At 34.6% G+C, this 21,337-nt stretch overlaps 1 protein-coding gene across 7 annotated transcripts in view; it reads left to right on the top strand.

The window, feature by feature from the left end:
• Su(z)12 (Polycomb protein Su(z)12) overlaps positions 1-21,337 on the top strand; it is a 28,276-nt gene that overhangs the window by 2,704 nt on the left and 4,235 nt on the right. For 2 of the 7 annotated variants that reach the window (XM_067090490.1, XM_067090488.1), the window contains exons 2-12: positions 897-943; positions 1,694-1,792; positions 4,482-4,563; positions 5,587-5,681; positions 8,472-8,661; positions 9,883-10,314; positions 12,917-13,101; positions 13,881-14,134; positions 15,073-15,258; positions 15,849-16,025; positions 17,673-17,854. In XM_067090490.1, coding sequence (XP_066946591.1) covers positions 897-943; positions 1,694-1,792; positions 4,482-4,563; positions 5,587-5,681; positions 8,472-8,661; positions 9,883-10,314; positions 12,917-13,101; positions 13,881-14,134; positions 15,073-15,258; positions 15,849-16,025; positions 17,673-17,854 — 1,929 coding nt within the window. Of the gene's footprint in view, positions 1-896; positions 944-1,693; positions 1,793-4,481; positions 4,564-5,586; positions 5,697-8,471; positions 8,662-9,882; positions 10,315-12,916; positions 13,102-13,880; positions 14,135-15,072; positions 15,259-15,848; positions 16,026-17,672; positions 17,859-21,337 lie in introns of all 7 variants that reach the window. The other 5 variants (XM_067090489.1, XM_067090487.1, XM_067090492.1 and 2 more) reach the window with 3 other exon arrangements.

Genomic DNA, 21,337 nt, shown 5'->3' with positions numbered 1-21,337 from the left:
TATTACTTGATATCTTGAATATGAAATTAGGAAGCGTTTTTTTAATAAATGCAGGCAGTTGATGAATCTAGATAGGGCTCTCTTTATTAGTCAGGACGAGCAAGGTTTTATTGTACTTTATAATTTGTATACAAGGTTGTTGCCTAGGCCATAGGTTGGCATTCTGAACAATTACAGCCTAGGTATACAACATTTGGCTATACAGTATTATTATAAACATCAGCTCACAGTTTTGATCTCATAATTTAAGCATCCGTTAATGTTTAGGTTTTACTTTATATTTTATTGAGCGTTTTTTGACAGGCAAATCTTTATGACTAGTTATTTTCATTACAGAGATAGCCTAATGCAAGTCTAACTTTTAGGCTATAGCCTGTCATAGGTTATAATGAATTTTATACTTCATGATGTGCATGCTACCCATTACAGGTGGATTATGGGCCCATATGTAGTTCTGTATAGTGAAAATTTAATTTTTCCTTTTCACTTTTCTATTTTCATCAGAATAAAATCTTGATGAATCATTTATTCTAAGCTTTTTATTGACAAAACCAGACATTTAATTCTTGTGTCATGCGTGGGGTAAATTTTACATGGAAGGCTATTTTAACAGGTGTGCTGCCCTCAATCATACCATGTCAGTGTTAAGGAGCTTATATACAGGCTGTTAGTGCTACTGTAAACAAATGGCTAATTATTTTTACTGTGTATGTTTTCAATTGAAAATTGTAGGCAAGGGATTTTTATGTCAGGAAATCAATTATATAACTGGATATTGGTAAGTTTGAAGAAGTTTAGAAAGCATGATAAGAATAATTATAAAATGTCTCTAAAACATTTTGACTCTTCATATAAGTTTTGCATTCAAGTACTGATGATTTGCCTTTCTTTTACAGAACCTACACAAATCTACCGATATCTACGATCAAGAAATATACTTAGTGTAAGTATCGTCTCTCTCTCTCTCTCTCTCTATCTCTCTCTGTATAAGATGTCTAATCTGATTAGTGTTTGATACTTTATGTAAGGTATGAAAGTCTAAATTATCAAGCAGGAGGATGACTAATGGTTGTCACTGTGTTAAAGTACAGAGGGAAGAGCCTATTGTCAAACATACCCGTTACATGAGTTTGTCTAAAAAGTTTTTATTATGGTTTTAAAGTATTTTTAATCACAACATAGAGTTCCATTCCTAAATTTTCATGGGGTGCTCAGAAGGATTTGTTGAGCGAAAAGTGAACTTTTGGCAAGAAGAAATTAAGGTATTTGGATGGAAAGTCAGTCGAGATTGAAGAGAACACATGAAAGTGACAGGTGGAAAGTAGTACATCTGAGGCCTAGGGGAACTAGCAAGGATTACGGTAGGTATTCACCCAAAAATGCGTAATACAGAAGCGAAAGTTTTTTGTGACCTAGTTTGAAAAGTTACCTTTGAACAAAAATTATTGAAGTAATTACAAAATATGTTGGATGTTTAAAAGTAGGATATCATCATGAATTGGCTTTGGGTGATAAAGCTTACTCTCCCCATGTTTTAAGATGCTTATCAATATTTTTTCTTTATGTGATTTTAATAATGAGTTTTACATGAACTGTTTTACAAATTGGCCTGTAATTTCATGACATTTGTTAAAAATTATTGGTAAATTGCACATTACCATACCCTCCTGTTTATGCTATCTTTTCTTTGCAGCCAATATTTTTACAACGCACACTATACTACATGCGAGGACGGATGAGCCGAAGTCACAAAAATCGTATGTCTTTCAAATTAGATTATCTTTTAGATAAGGTAAGTATTCCAGGTATTTTTTTAGTTTTACACAGCCACTATAAATACTGTATAGTGAAATCAAAATGATGTGGACTTCAAAGATCCAGAATCTGTGAAGATTTTAACCCTTTATAGAAACCAAAGATAACTAGAGAAAAGAGAATACTGTAAAGTGAAGTTTTTTTTTAATAGAAACCAAAGATAACTAGAGAATAGAGAACAAAGTGAAGTCATTTGAAATTCCAAGTATGAAGGTTAAAGCGTGATGAACGTTAAGTAAAAACACTGAAAATAGGTAGACGTAGCTATAAACTCCTTGGCTGCCAATTAGAAAATGCCGAGAAAACGTGAGAATATTGGGAGTGCAGAAATTGTCCCCCACTGTATGGCATTCTCTGTAGGGGGGTAGTGCTGTCAGTGCATCTCAAGTGGTGCACTGTAGGCATTACTAAAGGTTCTTTGCAGCGTCCCTTTGGCCCCTAGCTGCACCCTCTTTCATTCCTTTTACTGTACCTCCGTTCATATTCTCTTTCTTACATCTGACTTTCCACCCTCTCTAACAGTTGTTTCATAGTGCAACTGCGAGGTTTACCTCCTGTTACACCTTTCAAACCATCTTGCTTGTCAATTTCTCTTTCAGTGCTGAACGACCTCATATGTCCCAGCACTTGGCCTTTGGCCCAGATTGTATATTCCAATTCCAGTCCGCTGTATGGCATATATTGTAATCTACTGCTACTCATTGACTCTAAAGCCTAGCTTGGATACAGATGCCCTTGGGGCCCAGCCACTGATCCAGAATTTTTTTTTTTTATAAAGAAGAAAATCCACTGGCAAATTTTCCATTTTCCTCATAACTTATGTTATTGGTTATATGCTTTAGATATCACCTTACTTTATGCATGTTCAGTTTTGTATAGTTTTCTTGTTGTCATCAGCATTTATTTGAGAGAGTTATAGGAAAGATGACTCACTGAAGTATCAGTCAAAAAACAAAATCAATTTTGAGATTTTCATGTATTTTATGCTGTGTTCACCACCTAAAAGGAAGCCTTCCATTATCTGAAACAGGCCAGAAGAATGGAATACTTCTCAAGATAAGATACTGGAAGTGAGTCTTTGCTGTTTTTGCACAGCACTGACCAAGCGTGGTTATGAGCTTGATGAAATGCTAGTTTATGATGATTGTGTTCTTGATCAGAATTTTCATCTTGACAAATGCTCATTTGCAACTTGTATTTAGGAGCAGTATCTCCCTAAGTTATGAGAGGCCATCTGATGGGTCAAATAGTCATTGATAAATGAGGAATATATTTTTGTCATCAAGTTAAGAATACCAATAACTTCTGTCAAATTTTAATTGTAGTTATACAGTATATGTATATTATGGTTATATCAGCTTAGCTGGGACCTATGGATGAAAGTCCAACACCTTACTACTTTCATGGTTTTTACCAAGGGATACCTTTACCCTATCTCAGTGTACTATATAGCTATGATGTTTGGTTTTATTTTTTGAAATGGACCAAAGCCATGAACCTACCCTTTTTATTTAGTTGACAAGGATGACAATCATCTGATGAAGTTCCTTTCTAATGATAGATGCTTGTCTCTGTAGCTAGTTGATTTCCAATCCTTGTCCAATACAAAGTTCTTGGTTATTGATTTGTGGGAGGTCCCTTTGCATAAAATAAAGTTATGATTAATCTATACATGAAAAACATGCATAACAACATTGTTTTCTCCAGTTCTTCTGTATTCTAAGAATATAACTAGGAATTTACAGCTTTTATTTCAGAGTACAATTTAAGCTTTTAAAATTAGGTAAAGTCACTACAGCATAAGTATAAAATTTCTAAATTTCATGATAGGAGCCAGGCTCTATATCCAAGCACAGTACATGATTGTTATGTGGAGCATAAGTTTTTGGTCTTTTCTGCTCTGGCATCATCAACAGCCCGTTGTATCGACCACAATTTGCAAGGTTTCTGTAACCCACCTTGTCATATTGACTAACTGAGAATGCATGTCTTCTTCATATCCTGTGCATAGGATGGATAACTCTACTGCAATGTTGTTATGCTCTGTATAGTACACTTTATGCAAATATCTCCTCAGTTTGAGTGGTGCTGAGGTGAGGAAGGAACTTTTAAGTTTGTAGGTTTGCTCAGCATCACATTTAGTTATTTGGTATTTCATCACCAGATTAAATTGTCAGTTTAAGGTTCAAGAAAAGTATGAATTTTCTGTAAGGAATCTTTGAACTGTTGAGTAATCAGATATGTTTTAACTAAATACTGAAAAATGTTTGGTGCATGATTTCAAGAATGGCATAAGATTTAGGGACAAATTGTTTAGTTAAGGATATTGTTGGGAAGGTTGATGCTTTAGCCTTTTTAAGGTGTTTGGTAAACTAGATTAAGAAGAGAGCTTGTGCTTTAGGTTTAACCTGCAATAAAAATGGTTTAATATTCTTTAGTATGTTCACAGTGGTAGACGTTAAAGCACTTATCAAATTGTTGTCTTAATTTAACTGATAGTTTCTGATGAAAATGGGTGGGAAGTGTTTTCTGTTCATAAGCCTTCTTTTAAGGTTATGTGAAAGCATTTGATATTCAAGATTTCCTATTTGTGGAAAGAGGTCTACAGAAACTAACCTGAATCAAACAGGACATAAAATTACCGTAATTTTTAATGCCTTTCCCAGGTCACGCAGAAGAGTGAACGCCAGAGTGAACGACCTGCGAGTTATCTCAACCTTACATTTAGTGGCTTTCATGATAGCAAACGTGAGTAGTTTTGCAAGTTTCTTGTTTACCAAGTAACAGAAATACAATAACCTCTCTCATTAGCACCTATAGGTCCAAGGGGGTTGCAGCTATGTCCAAAGTGTATTGTAGTCATGAAAATAGTGACTAGACTAGACTATCATATAAAAATACACCAAAGTTTAAAAAATGTTCTAGAATTGAATGAAATAAGAATTAATGTAGTCTTTTTATGTCTTTATAAGTGTGTAGCAAACACAGAACAACCTAAAAAATTGACTCTGGCAAGCAAAATTTCTCACTCAGAACTTCTTTACAGTAGCCTAGCTTGTCCAGTCTAAATATCCACCATCCAGTATCAGTCATCAAACAAAAAAACTGGAATTCACGTGCAGCATAGTTGCCATGCACAGAGGTGGCAGTTAAAGACCAAAAATTCATTAGCATGACTGTGAGGATTAAACAAGAAATAATCCAAGTGGCAACAGCATGCTATATGATGTAGGGTATTGGCTCCAAACACAAGCTTGGAGCTGATGTTCAGTCTCCCTATTGAGGAACTATTTGTCATTGGTAAAATTAATATGAAATTCATATGCATTTGTCAAAGGCATTTAAAAAATTTCATGGTTCAGATACAAGACTTATTTTACTTTGTGTGCTCTTCCTTACCACTTTTATTGGCACATATGATTTGCAGCCAAAGTTTAGACGCAAGATCTTGTGGCAGGTGAGATACAGGGAGTTTCTTCAATTAGAGGAAGTCTTGTCCATTATCAGTGTACTTCTATGCCTTATTTACCCTCGTGATTCATGCCTTATTTACTCTCGTGATTCAACGATATCTCTACCTGATTTCCATTAAGGGATTAATAAAAGTTTTAAGTTGTACTGTATCTGTAAAGCAAATTATGAAGATTATTAAATAGTTGTATAAAATTTTCTAAAAAGGTTAAGACATCTCATAGAAAATAATGTTACCTATATAGGCTAGTACAGTATGCATAATCATTTGTAAATGTAATTGGAAGTCATCTTTTACAGTGGATGGACAGATTGGTGACGTAGCGCGTGTCGAAACGTTTATAGTAAAAATGTGTCACAAGAAGAGAAAAGAGTCGTCTTCACCGTTGATGCAGGTATTTAGGAAAGCTGTACGTTTTTTATTATGATGTTTTGTTCTGACTTTTTTTAAGTTTTATTATTGTAAGTTAAGTATGAATAACTGAACTGAAAAATTAAAGGGAAGAAAGTTGTATTAGAAATGTATTATTTAATTGGATGCTAGTGGTTATAGGGTAGCTTGCTCATAATGTCATTGAATTTTGATTGTCTGCTGTACATCAGGAAGATACTTTCTGGTTTTCATAGGCAGTCACTTGTATATGTTTTCCATTTGTAATATTTTATAGATGCTACCATCCTCTTAGTTCCTATTTACCTCTTATAATAGGCTTAGGGATAGAATTTGGCCAGTAAATATGATTTGCACGAGAGCTGCGTTGGTTTGTTTAGATCCCGTGCTATGTTTTTGAGATGTATTTTGTTATCATGATATATATAATTATATATATATATATATTTATATATATATATTTTCTACAAAGGGTGATTGGGAACTAAATAAACATATATAAGGAACAAAGTTATTATTTTACGGTAGTTTACATAACCATTCTTATAGTTTTTTTTTTTTTTTAGTCAGTCAGATTTCCTGTTTGCTGGGTTAAACATTAAATGAGTTCTCTCCATTGCCTTCTGAATTATGCAGTTTCTCTCGAAATCCCAGTCAGATCTAGGTCTTCATTTATTCCCATTTTCCATGAATTTCTTGCCTCATTGTATTGTAACAGGCTTGTTATATAATTTTCAGTTGAGTTTTAGTTCATATTTAATAAGGTGTCTTTTATACAGTATGTTTGCAGTATTGCCCAATACAAGCGTATATGTAGTATCACACTTGACATAAGTGTAAATCTTGGAGAGGAAAACAAACCATTGACATTAGTTAACACATTTACAAAAGAAAGCAGTCAAAAGCAGTGTGTATTCAAGCAGACCTGAACTTACGGCTGGATTGTGGTTTGGAAATTTTTATAATGAATGTTGAACCTTCCCCACCACAAGCTGCTACAACAACTTTGACAGTGATTATCAGTGGAAGAAAAAATACACTAGCAAAGATTGGTTTTATATGTACAGAACCGTATTGGATGTTACAGGTTTTGTGCAGCATCCCCTTGGTTTAGTTCATTGCAATCTGTCTGATTTTCTTCCATTTCCTTGGGTATCATCTATGTAGCTGGGCAGTATTTTAAATTACGTTGTTCAGTCTTCAAGAATAACTGTTGGTAAGCTCTATGAGAGTATAGAAATCTCTCTTGGTCCTTTTAAACTATACTCTAAAAATGCTGATGATATACATACTGTACATGTATTCTAAAATCCTTGATCATGAGAATTTATTATGTTATGCAGATTATGTATGTATCGTATGCTAAACAATATATAGTGCAGTATTGCACTTATGTTGACATTGCAGCTAGATTTGTCAAATTTCTTATGAGAATCGCAATTAGACTATTGTCTCTAGTTGAAGACAGTTATATTTTTGGTACTTAGATCATAAAGTTTTTATTTACTTGTTAATAATTATTTTTAAGTTAGATTATTTATAATTCTTTTGTTAGACATTTGGTTTTCAAGTTATGCAAAGAACCAAAGTAATTAATTGGGCGTTAGAGTTAACATGCACTTGTTTTTTATGGTTATGTGCGTGATCAAAAATGTATGAAGAAATGTAGTAAATTACTCTGTATCATTAATTTTGCAAAGATGTAAATTAAGCTATTTTTCAGTTGTGTGGTTGGCTTACAGCACATGTTAGTTTGAGCAGTTAATGAAAGTTGGTTATTTTGATCTGCTTTTTTGTTGAGTGTACAAGTTCCTGCTATTTAGGTGCTTTGGATAACCTAAAACTGTCGATGTCTAGCCTAGGAACTCAGAGGAAGGATTGCTTTATCTATTGCCAGCTGTACATTAATTTTTTTTGCAAATTAAATCTTACTTGTTTTCATGTACGTATAGCTAAGACTGGTGAAGTTAAATCCTGCTCAGACCTTACATGAAATATAACTAAACTAGGCTAAATAGTGTATATTTCTATATTCCAACAATATAACCAAATGTACTGCACTCCTCAGATTCAATAAACTTTACATACAGGTAGGAAAATGATGTACAAAATTACTGATAAATATTGTTTTGTGCAATTAACAAAACCATTATCAGAACAGGAACTTAAAGGCAAAAAAAAATAATAAAATAAAATAAAAAACCGTGACTATTCTGTGGGCATTTTGTCATGAAATTTGCAAGCATTGTCTTTAATCATATGACGAGAAATATGGCTCCTTCAGAGCTTTTAATGCAAAAAATTCTTACAAACTGTGGTATGAATTATCACAAATGTTATATGCATCGTATTGTACTTTGGCTTCCCCATATTGATGGCAGTTGTTAAAACTACTGCATTCTCTCACTTGAGATAATTTCAGTTTAATATGACTGCTTCTGTGCATGATTTTGAGGTGTTCAGGTGATTTGTGAGTTGTAAAAATCAGTGTTGTACTTTAACACCAAGTTTAACCTTTTGACAATCTTACAGAATGTTTTATTTTCAGTTCCAGTATGTTTGGTTACATGAGAGTAGGCTATTTGAAAATTAAATAAATGGGACTGTGTTGTTTAGGCTGGCCAGTTGCATTTTTTCTCAAAGGGCCGTTCTTGCAAAAAGTTAAGAATTTTACCTCTGGTATTGGTAAACTCTTCTAAGCAGTCAGTTTTATGTACATTCAGATGATATTGCTTCATTATGTTGGCAAGAATAATGAAACTAGAATTGCTCTTAATTAATCTATTGTTTTTAGGTATCAGTGGGAACTCAAGACGTTAATATCAACCCTCCAGAAGGGGAAGGAGGGGGAGGAGGTGGTATTGGATGCGGTAGAAATGCCACCATTAGCATCCCAACGCATAATTTTATGGCTAATAATGGTCATCAAGTCAAATCTTACGTTTTAGTCTTTCGTGTATCGTTAGTACATGACCAGGAAAATGGTAAGTTGAACATCTTTAGTGTTTGTTTGTACAGACCTACTCAGCAATCCTGTATATATAAATACATATGATAATTATGTGAGTGGTTCTGCTTTTCAGTGCAAGTTGATCACTAATGGGAACAGATTCAGTAATGAGCTGGTTATCCAAAGCTTCATTATCTGGGCTGTTACATTATTAACATATGTTGTAAAATAGATTGCCTGATTATTTTAAATTTGACACATTTGTGATGTGTATAAACCATGGATGTGCTTATTATCAGCTATTTTTTGTTGTAATCTAAATGTAAAGTCATAATGTATGTTAATGTAAGTGAAATAGAAAGAAACAGTCTACAAAATAGTACTTTAGAAAGAAAGTAAAAGCAGTCTAGGAACTTTGGAATGTACATGTAGACTTGGACTGAGAATGACATAATGGGTTGAAACTTTGTTGTCTGAGTTTCAACCTTCATCTCTAAATGTATTTACTGTACTATATCTTTGCATTTTGTGTTGTGTACCATCCATTGTCATCCATTATGATAGTGTTAATTTAGTGATTAGTGAAGTAACGCCTCAGCAGCGTTCTGTACTTAACAGCTCCCATTTTAGATCTGATACATTTTTAGATAAGTCTCTTAAATTGATTGTTGAGTGTAAAGTACAGGCTAGCTCAGGTTAGGAACTACGTATGTGGAATTGCTGCTAGTTGAGAGAGCCATACCCCCAAAATGTCTGATAAGCTGAAGTGCTGTTATTCATTTGAGATGACCACAATTTTATTTTGAATCTTGAGTAATTAAGTATATCTTAGTTTAACCAGACAATTGAGCAGATTAACAGCTCTCCTAGGGCTTGAATCTTGAAAATTTGAAACAGCTTGTAATCTAAAAAAAATTTCAAATTTGTGTGTAGATCCACGCAATTGTTTTTAATGACCCCATGAATGAGTACTGCTTATTAGTGTATATCACAGTAGTTCGTAAAGTTCCTCGCAGAGTCCCTTTGCCCTCGGCTGCTGGGCTGTATGTCTTACTTTCCTTTCATTACCTTTAGTCCCCTCCCACCTGACTACAAATTCTTTTAATTCTTTAACTTTACTTTGCTCCAATTTCCACTTAAGAGAAAGTCTTTCAGGTAAGCTGAGCGAGAGTTTAGAATTGTGACTCGGTGGTCTTATCAAATTAATATATACAGTAATAATAATACTGTATTTTAATTCTGCTCTAACTTTCAGCTGGAGAACCTGTATTAAAACGCCGTCGTATAAGTCGAAGTTCCTCCCAGGACTGTCAGGAGTCTAATATTCCAACCAATGCCATGAATGGTGATACTCACAGTGGTGTGGGTTCTGTGTATTGTGGGGAACTAGTTATATTTGACCGTCATGGTCGTTGTTTACTCACACCTGGAAAGTATGAATTAGTGCTAGAGTTCCATTCTAGTGACTCGAATCAGTTGTGCAAATCTAGCCCCAAAAAGAATGCCAGTTGGGAGAGCATCGATACATTGAAAATGGATTGTTTCAACAATGACCCCTTGTTAAAGTTTTCGTTATCTTGGAACAATGAGAACACATCGGCATCTATAGAACGCCCAAGGCTTAGACCACTGAAGCCACTTGATGTCGTGTTGGCCAACAATGCATCAACTAAGCCTAAACCTCAAGGTTGGTACACGTAGATGTAAGGAGTCTGAGTTTTGTGGTATCGCCATCAGGATTATTACCAGAAACAGTTTCGTGGATGGAGTTGTGCTTTGCTTGGGCTCTGGCATTTTGCCAATTACAGTAGTTACGTAAAGAATTTAAGTTTTATTTGCTCTAAAAATAGTAGACTTTTCACTTATTTCGGTATGTTTTTCAACAAAAATGCTGTTTAGTGAAATATTACTTAGTTTCTGTTAGTTTTAGTATGTTGGTATGATGTTTATTATAGGATATATATGCTCATAGAGATTTACATTGTCTGTAAATTACTTATTGGGAAAGGTGTAATAGTGTAAGACTAGTTTAATCTTTTGATCCAGTTCTGTGAAAGTTTTTATTAACCACAGTGGGATGGTTAGTAATTTTTCTGTGTAAGACTAGTTTAGTCTTCTGATCCAGTTCTGTGAATGCTTTTATTAACCATAGTGGGATGGTTGATAATTTTTCTGTTAATTTAAGTTCTCTGAATCAACCCATGGTTTACTTACTATAAATGGTAAATATATGAAATTTAAGTTCTCTGAATCAACCCATGGTTTACTTACTATAAATGGTAAATATATGAAATGGAAAGCTATATAAAAAGAGGATAAGAGGACAAAAGAAGGAAAAGTATGATAATTCATTAGAGTAAAAATTATATAAATGTGAGGAGAAGAAAAGGCAATGATTTTTAAAGCATTTACTGGGATACCAAGGTATGAATGTAGCAAGGTCTTGGGTTGAGGCCCCTAAGAGCACCCACTGTAATCATCCCATGGTTTCATAACTGTTCCCAGCTTTTTACAAGGAGATATGACATCAAAAGCAGGGACTGTGATGAATTGCCAGAGCTGAATGACTTGTAGGGTCCTGGGGTCACATCCCTAAATTTCATACATCCATCCATCCATCCATCCTGTGTTGGATTACCATTTTCACTGGGAAACTGGTGCATGCTATTACTCTTGTATCTTAACCTTCACAGGCTATTAATTTATAATGCATGTAACTTGACAAGACCTTATTAATATCTAACAGAAGACATACTCTGTATTAGTATTCTGTAGGAATAAGCCTTTGTACACTATGTAAACATTCACAACAGATCTCAGACTCCTGTTAAACAGATAATGTCAAGAGGCAAAATATGTGCATTATTTACAAAAATCTTAAGTAGGGTTTTTATATGAATATCTAAACATGAACAAGCTTCTCACTTTGTGTGGGTCATTATTAGTGTTAAGAGACCTGAAGAATTGTAGGATGTACAGTCACCATTGTAGCCTTAATGCAGTGCTACTAGTAATTTCAGTGACTTGAAGACAGACAATAATACTAATTCTGTCTGGCACTTTGTATTTAGCCCCACAGTCAGATCCAAAAGTATTGTTTTTGATAACACCAATAAGTAACCTCATCTCTTCAGGGGTGGAACGGTTCATCATCAGATGATCCTCCTCTCTTTATCTAAATGCTGCATGTATATCTGAAAATATTTCACAGCAGAGGACTTTATACTGTGAAACTGGCAAATACCATTCAGTAAAGATTTGCCTTTTATTTTTAGTCATAGTTTATTTTTCATCAGCTAAGTGTCCCCCAGTTCTTTTATAACATGCACAGAATTGCAGAGCTCTGTAGAGAACTTTTTTTTAACAAATGTATGTGATGTTCGCTAGTTTTAGCAGATAACAGACAGTCAACAGGAGTTCATATGTCGGTAATGAAATGCATTTTTTGATTGTGGTAATTATTCGAAGGGTAATTTATTTTAAAATGCATATTAACAACCTCCAACTAAGGAGGATATTTTTTCCATTTAAAGTCATCTGTATATCTTTCATGAGCAGACTTCATTCCTCTCCTTTTTCTATTGAGATTATGCACAGCTGTTTGTGGAGAACAAGTGTGAAAAATGGCTTTGAAGGTATAGCATGGTATTCAGAGTATGCAATAAAAACATTACAAACAAATATATATGATAAAATAAATCGTTGTTATAATACAAAGGCACATTTTTCATACAAACCCATTCATCATCATGTGCATTGTTACATGTAGAACTCATCCCAGTCTCATCATTATCCTGGAATATACACTGTATATGTATGTCAGTAGCTTATTCTGTATATTTATATCTGTGGCTTTTTATATTAACTCATGAATAGACAGAAAAACATTTTGGGACACTAAGGATAGTCAAGGTCTGCAACTGTTTGGCATGCTTCATCCATTTAATAAAGATAATTTGCTTCTTAAAATTTGCCAAGGCATTGATTTATGTATTGAACGGGGCATAGGAAAGTACTTTGAATTAAGGCGGGTTCTTAATTGAAAAGGGTAACCAGGTAAAAAAAGACAAGACTTATCTCATCAGAAATTTTTTTAGGTTACCTTTAATCAAGGTTATGTATTTGAAGGATCATCCAGTAAGACAATTTACATTCCATTTATGCTGCCTTATAGTTTTCAGAGATATTTTCCCAAATAAGTATTGTTCGCACTGTAAGAAACTATGAGCTTTTTTATTTCCTTTGATGTTTAGTTTCTGAGCTAAAATGTTTCCAACCTCTTTTCATAGGAGTGGCCAGCCCAGAAGCACCACAGTTAGTTTTATATCAATTTGTATACAACAATAACAGTAGACAACAGACAGAAGCAAGACGGGATTTCCACTGCCCATGGTGTTCGCTGAATTGTATGGCCCTTTACTCCCTCTTAAAACACCTGAAATTGTGTCATGCTCGATTTTCTTTCACCTATGTGGTAAGTACTTTTTATAGTTTTCTCTTGTGACCAGGATGGGTCTTCATTTGTATCCCCTTCTCAATGGTTGCTTGTGTCTTTCTCTCAAACTTTAGTCTACAACTTATGTTTGTTTTACCAAGGATGAAAGTTTTGAACCCACTATACTTGATTGCATATCAGGTATGAATGAAATTCACACATTTCCAGACCAATAAAATATAAGATGATTACTGTGTGGGGGTAACATTTAAAGATAAATGGTTCAAAATTGGAACAAAAACTGTGACAGACTCATGAATATTGACCTCCTTTGGGGATCTGACCTCGCAGATCCCATGGTTAACTGTTTGTTAGAATTACTGTTCCAGTGGATGTTTGCCAAGCATCACAGTAAAGTATAATGTATTTGGATTTCAAGATACTTGCAAATTCAGTCATTTGCCTTGTTAACTTAGTGTTCATAGGCTTTTATTTGTAGGGGAATATTTTAATGCATGTTCTGAAATGTGATTCTTGTTACTTCTTCAAATAGTCCTTGGTTGACAGATTTAAAATTTTCTCTATAATCCTAGCTATTTATTAATTGTTGACTGAAGATATATGAAAATTACAACTTTGCACCTGTAGATTAATCAAATTGTCAATTTGTCTTGATTGTTAAGTACTATTCTCTGGCATTTTAGTTGCGCTTTATCCAACATGTGTGAAGAGGAACTTTACCTAATGTAATAATTGATCCTGTTGCTTTGTGAGTTGTTGTCTGAAGGGAAGGCTGATCTTTTGCTGTTTTCCAACAGCCCCACCCAAAAGGAGCTAGGATTGATGTTGCACTTAATGAATGTTATGATGGCTCATACGCTGGAAATCCACAAGATATGGTTGCCATGCCAGCTGGCTTTGCCTTCTCTCGTAGTGGTCCAACTCGCCGAACTCCTACCACTACTGTTTTAGTGTGTCGACCAAAGAGACCAAAACCATCGCTATCAGAGTTCTTAGAGCAAGATGATAATGATTTTGATCTTCCAAGATCATATATTTTAGGTCATAATAGGTGAGTGAAGGAGACAAAGCTATTTTGAGCATTCCGTTGACTATGTTGATTATGAAATTGTGATTGTTACATATTTAGTGCAGGTAGTCATGATTGGATTTATAAAAAAAAAAAAAAAGAGGTGGAAAAGTGTAATGAGTGCTTTCAATGGAGTGTGTTACTCTGGTTAAATTAATGACCAGCGATAATATATTCAAAATCTATAGTATTGTGAAAAAAGATGAGAACCTGTTTAGGTTTTTGTTTTGAAGACAAGGATTACAATGTTCATAAATATTAAAATCCTTAAAATTTGGAAAGAGCCTGAAACAAGTTCTTGACATTTGATTTTTAAAGTGAAAGGAACATGTTGAGTGTCAGTATGTGCTATTTCATAATACAATACATGGATGTTCTGAATATTTTTGAGATAAATGGAGTTATGTTACTGTTGTAGATATTCTTACCAGACCACTGTTCAATAATTCAAAGAGTCAGGTGTCACTGTATTTTTTCAACAATAGTCAAGTCTCTTGTAAATAAGTGTTTCACTGATTGTCATCACTCTCTTGCAACATTTAAAGTACTGTCATTTTTTCCTGTCGTTTATGCCTTGTGTTGGAGATCACCTAGTTAGCTAAATTTTTTTGTTAAATGGCACTGATCTTTCATGTAACTATGATTTCAGTGGTGTGCAGTGCACCATTATTGTTTGACATTCCAGACCTGATCATGAGTGTGGGTCGTGTTGCAATAGGAGCACGTCCCTTTAATGTGATCAAAGATAATCCGCGCAGGTTTACAAGAGCATCTGAAACTGCGGTCAGTTGAGAATAAAGGAATTGTTGCAGGAACATACTTCTGTTACTTTTTGAAGACAAATCTATTGTAAACTCATACTGGATTATTCATTATTCTCTACTAAGTCTAGGTATAAAATTGTCATTGTTTCATTTCAGATTATATCATCACACCATGACTTGCCTCCCTATCCAACCACATGAGCTTGATGAGGACAGTGAAGGTGAACACGATTCTGAGTGGGTTCGTCATAAAACACAGATGATGATAGATGAGTTCTCTGATGTCAATGAAGGTGAAAAAGAACTCATGAAAATGTGGAATCTACATGTGATGAAATACAAGTAAAAATGATTTCCTTTTCTTAAATCATCTGCTGTATTTGTGTAGACCAGTGGTTGTTTTATATTTTAGTTATATAGGAAAAGTATGGCTTTAGATCTAGGGAATCCTGCCCATCTTTTTTCTGTATTTCTCATATCAATGTAAATGAGGTTTTCCAAAGTACAAGATCTCATGAGGAATATTATTTACCATGGAAGTTAGATGACCTTTGATATACTTAATAGTTAATTTTAAAACAGATGTAATGAAGGGAATTAAAGATATGAATTGCTAGTGTAAAAGGGAATTAAGAAAATTCCTGAAACAATAATGATTTTGGTGTTAAAACCAAACACCAGTTAAGTTTTCTGTTTAAATACTGAAATTCTACTGTATTACTGAACTGGTTTTTTTGTACTGTGCCATTTAGTTGTCATTGCAGTAAATTTTAGAAGTGTTAGGTGTAAATAAATGCTCAGGTTTAGGAATGACAGTTTTTTATTATTAAAAGCAGTTTAAAATGATTTAAATAGTATGTTTGGTATGTAAGATATATATTTTTTTTTATATTATATTTTAATGCTAACAGAGACCTTTGGATACATTTCAGTTTTGTTGGCGATAGTCAGATACCCTTGGCATGTTCAATGTTCCTAGAGACCCATGGTACAGAGCTTCTACGAAAGAGTTTATATAGAAATTTCGTCCTTCACATGATATCCTTACATGATTTTGGATTGATTGGAACTGGTGTTGTCTATAAGAGTATACTACATTTACAAAACAAGTAAGTATACAGGAGTTAAACTTCAGACACTTTATTCATTTTCATCAGTGTGATACTGCTGCTCACTGCTCATTATAGGGAGACTGTCCTATCCATTTGTGATTATTTAATTATGTGTCTGTAGGGCATAAAATGGGATTGATAGAATTTTTTCTTCATTACTGACAATAAAAAATTACTGCATCCCATTGAAATTGTCATGCCACTCTTAACACATGCTGGGTGGTACAGATATATATATCAAAACAGTCGTACAGAGTGTTATTGCTAATTTCGTGTTAAATTTGTTAAGTTATTGGGATTTCCAACGTTGTCTTAGATATGACTTACATAGTCACTGTATTGTGGTACACTTCTTTCCCAAGGGTCCTGTTTTGTGTTTTCTTTGACACCATCCTGTAGCATGTCTTTGGAAATTTATTTGTTCATTGTTGCCTCAGTGGTTTTTACTGTGTAGGGATATGGCCTCAACTTATCTGCTTTGCCCTTTTGTGACCAGTGAAGGACAACTGAAGGTTTCTTTGACTTGTCAGTGATAAGTTTTTGCTCAGAGTGTGGTATGAGATTTTTGTCTTGCGTGATTCTTTCCACATCATCCTACCAGTGGTTTCATCCATCCCTGAGTTTCTGTGGAGTCTCATGGTGTGAATGAGGATGTCCTGGCTGGCCCTCCTTACTGTCTTTCAGTTTTCCTTGGTCCTGTTCTCTTCAGTCAGGCAGAGTGGAATGGGCAGTTGTGCTCTAGTTGTGGGATGGCCCAAGTGTCTTTGCATTCTTTGTTGGTTGGGGTGGTACAAACAGACTTGGAGGTTTCAGGTACCCCAGAGGCTAAAATGAATCTTACCACTTGTTTTTTGGTATTAGTGATGATGGTTTCTGACTCTCCTTTGATCCCTGTTTATGGTTATGATTTCTTTTGGCTCAGAGAGACATCTCGAGCAGCTTCCTCCTTCATTTATATGACCTCTCTCAGATAGCCCTCTTCCAGCTCTAGGGCAGTACCCTAGGGGTTTGAGTAATCTCGTCTTTGGTGTTTTTTTTTTTCCAAGATACCTTTTCTTGAAGTACCTACCTTTAAGCCACTAGTGCATGGCATGTATGCTCTCCAGAGGTTTGTCTCCCATTGTATCCATTAATTATGGAAGTAACCTGGATCTCTAAGGAAATTGGTGGCTTCAGTGTCCACCATTGTGGGAATTGGACTTCATGCATCATGGTATTCTGTTTTCTTCAGAGGCTCCCCTGCACCCTCCTCCCTCCTAAATTGCAGTTGAGGCTCATTATGATTAGTGAGTTTTCATATAAGAAACTACATGTTTTTAAAACAAAAGTTTTTATACAAATCCTTTAATCATAATCTTCATTGCTTTCCTCCCTTCTCCTCACTGTTCCAGGCAAGTTGTCTCAAGAAGGGAGATGATGCAGGTGGGCTGGGCAGGGGCATTTGAACCCTCATTCTTTTCATTTCTTCAAATTAGCATAGCTGGGTCATTTTAATTTAAAATAAGTTAATTATGGTATATGGGTTTGCACAAAAATTTTTGTTTCAAGATATAATTTTCATCATTTAGGTGTATAATAGTCTTACCAGTTTTGTCTTTTTTGTACTTTTTGCTAACCTTGTATTCAACTATTTTTTTTAAACAGAATGCAAGATTTAGCCATTCAAAAACAGTTAGCAGCAGGATGGGAAGACCAGCGGAGAAAAGCAAAAAAAGTATATCCAAATTCCACGTATACCACACCGGTGAAGCAGGAGCAGTCATCCAGCAACCATCAGATTGCAAGCCGAGAGAGCAGTGACGGTACCAAAAGCAGTGCCACCAAAAGCAAGTGAGATCGAAATTTAGTTACGTGTGAATGTGTAGACATAAGACTTCTATCTCAGACTGGATGCGTGTTTTTGCACTTAGATTTTCGTTAGTTCCTTTCAGTCTTCATTCATGCTGTACTTCCTCAAGTTTCTGTAGTGGTATGTGAAAAGCTGAATGCAGCTAGTTTAATGTTTAAGGCATTCAGATTGTGTGAGCATGGTGTGTGGAAGTAGTTATCAAGCATGTCTGGACCAGTATATTTCATTTGGTCTTTATAACATGACAGATATTTAGTCCTTGTAATGCAAGTCCTTATATAACATGACTGATATTTAGTCCTTGTAATGCAAGTCCTTACACAAAGTGTAATGCAGTTATTTGCAGCATTTCTTGCAATTTATGGTACTTTGCTGATAAGACCATGTGGAAAAGCTCATGCTGTTTCTTGGGCTTGAACTTTTCTCTGTTACCGAAGTTTTTACATTGACAGAGGGGAGAAAAGTTTAAATCTGAGACAGTTTGCCATTTTTTCTTTTTGTAGAACTTCAATGTTATTGCTTGTTCATGTTTAAAGGGTGAACCACACTCTTAAATTGAATTAGAGTATTGATAGCTTTTATGAATATGAAGGTAAGTTAAATTTTGATAATCCATTTATTTTTTATTTCATGCAGTGTAATGTAACTAAAACATATAAATTAACATGGTAAGTATTTTATGGATTTTTGTTATTAGCAAGGAAGCTAGTGTTTAGTAAACTAACTGGTAGTGTACCTGGATGCAATAATGGTTCCAGAATTTGATCAGATAAAATATTAGGTTTTCTACAGTATTAGGCATTACTCCATGAGAATTAAAAGGGACCAAAAATTCACCGGTTCTTAGACTGTGGTACTATGTCTATTATGAATTACCGGTAGTAAAAAACCATTGAATCACATTTTATGAACTCTTGGGGCTGACCTCAGGGATTTGTGCTGTAATGAAGTGACAGGTGTAGGTAGGTAAAGTTACAGAAATTGGCATCTGTTAAATTTTTGTAAACAGTTGTAAAGGAGTTTGAAGCATAAGACAGTAAGTGCAGCCAGGGCAAAAGGGACATTGCAAAGAACTTTTACCATATACAGTGATGTATAAGGTGCACTGTACGTAGGCCCCCATACAGGGAACTAAATATCTTGAAAAGAACTTCTCTGTAAACAGTAGTGCTTACTGACTGCAAAGTACATGCTAGAATTATGGCATTGTCATTAAGAGTTAACCCTTAATAACATTGCATGATGCAAGGACTGCATGAGATTTGTAGTGCATATATGAATTAGATCAAGGCTCATATGCTTCTATTTACTCTTAGTTTGTGGATATATTTTTTTTATAAGAACAGTAGCTGCTAGCGGGCAAATTAAAAGTGCAGTTTTTCTAATCAACATTACTCGTATGCTCTCTTGTAGAATTTCAAGGCATTTTATTGGCAAATGTGTTGTGCTTTTGTAAATTAAATACATGTAATGTGTTTTAGGCTTGGAGCATTTATAAATGGCATTTGGAAGGCATTACAGCAAATTGCAAAATCTCTCAAAATGAGTATAGCTTGTGTTGACTTGTTTTGTGTCTATGGTTAGGGCTGGGCTCTTTATAACTGAAGCTTTACAGTGATGTGAGGTTGCATGCAAAATTTTGTCTTGTACATCATAAAAACTTTACATTTTTAAGGGTTGTATTTGTTAGGTACATTAGATAATGATAGAGGCTGTCAATGTTGCAGTATGAAAAAAATTGTCAGTTTGCCCATCCATGTCAATTTGAATGTAAGTAATTAGGGATTCTTTTAGTTAATGAGTTTGATCATTATATATGTTGTACTCTTGTAGTTGTTTGTTTTCATACAGTATTGTAGATAGCTGTTTGATATATATCACAGAGTGCATGTATTCAGTTTGTTAATTACACTGACACTTGACTTTCTTCAGAGTACTATGGATCATCAGTTCTCACACATTTGTTTTCTGTGCTTACTGCCAGAGTTCCCAACATGCCTAGGCATTCGTCTGTGACTTTTCTCATGATATCCGGACCCTCCTGCTACTTCCATATTGATTAGTTTTTTGGCACGTTCACAATATCTTCATCTTCGATATCTGACTTTTTACCATCAAGATTTGGTATACGTGTCATAAAGTAGAAACCCTCAACTTTAGTTTCCATTTCATTTGTCAACATTTTCCCAGAGTAAATAACTTAACATACTCTCCTATGGACTCCATAAAGGTACAAGTGGGCTTGTCTTCCCTTTGAATATGTAAAGAAGTCAGTTACTAATAACACTGTTTTTAAATAGTTCAAGAGTGTGTTAATGGTTTAATGGATCTCCAAACCCGTGGCATATCCTGATTAATTTGAAGGGGGAAGGGGTAATAGTAACTCAGAGTAGGCAGATTACAAAAGTTAGCTAGTGTAGAGTTTTTTAACTGCTCCCTTCACACCTAAAATGAAATTTCGGCTTTCATCGTGTACTAACTTTCTTGTGAAATGCTAGTTTTTGAGAAATATAGATTTTTAAATATTTTTTGTATCTTGCTCATTTTTAAGTTATTCTCTTCCCATATTGTCAGTTGTTCTGTGTTGTTGTTCATGAATTTTAGCTTGCATTATGGATATCAGGTTAACTGTAGTTTGGGAGTTCCACATCCCTCCTTTTAGTTGTTTTCCGTAACTGAATAAATTTTATGCACAATACTTTTCTTTATGGATACTAGGTTGTCTTACATTCTGCATTTAATTGACTCATACATTTTGATATTTATCATACATCAGTTTTCAGTTTTCACCCAGTTTTAAGAACAGATCTGTAGACCAGTCACATAAAAATCCTGTAATGTATGGCTTTTAATGTCTCAAGGTCAAAGGTCCAATTCTGTATTCGGTAGGAATACCTCATAATTACGACTGAATGTAACCTTCACATGTACTCTTCGCTTGTGATAGCTGTTATGTAGTGTTTTAAATTGCTTTTTAAGCATTGGAACCCCCCTTTGTATCTTGTTCTGTCACTTACTGTAAATTGGGGTAGTAATTCAAAAGCATTAGGAAGTGAGTTTTTATTCCAGGGTAACAATGGATACATTGTTAAACAGAGAACAAGATTACTTTTAAAAAGTAACAGAGTGAAAATTTGATGATGTTTAACAAATGGGGTAGGTCATGGAACTCTAGTCATGTCTGGTTTTGTCCTGCTGTTGCATGTTGAACTTTCTTTTAGTGCCTATTCAGTTGTTATGCCCTACATGCCTCATTGTATTTTCAGCTCTTTGTGCTTTGTAGGTGGAGGAATATAATTTTCTTTAGTGAAAACCACCTGATTGGATAGTTTCCATTTTCTGTAGTGAAAATCACCTGATTAGATAGTTGTACTTGCTTCTGAACCCCTGTTACTAAGTGCTGTTAGAACTCAAGGGTTGGCTGTTGGCTGAAATGTAAAAACCTCATTTTCAGTATACA

Source organism: Macrobrachium rosenbergii, chromosome 47 (genome assembly GCF_040412425.1).
Source record: "Macrobrachium rosenbergii isolate ZJJX-2024 chromosome 47, ASM4041242v1, whole genome shotgun sequence".
NCBI classification, from domain to species: Eukaryota; Metazoa; Arthropoda; class Malacostraca; order Decapoda; family Palaemonidae; genus Macrobrachium; species Macrobrachium rosenbergii.
The sequence above is the reverse complement of the archived record's forward strand: the minus strand, read 5'-3'. Positions and strand labels throughout refer to the sequence as shown.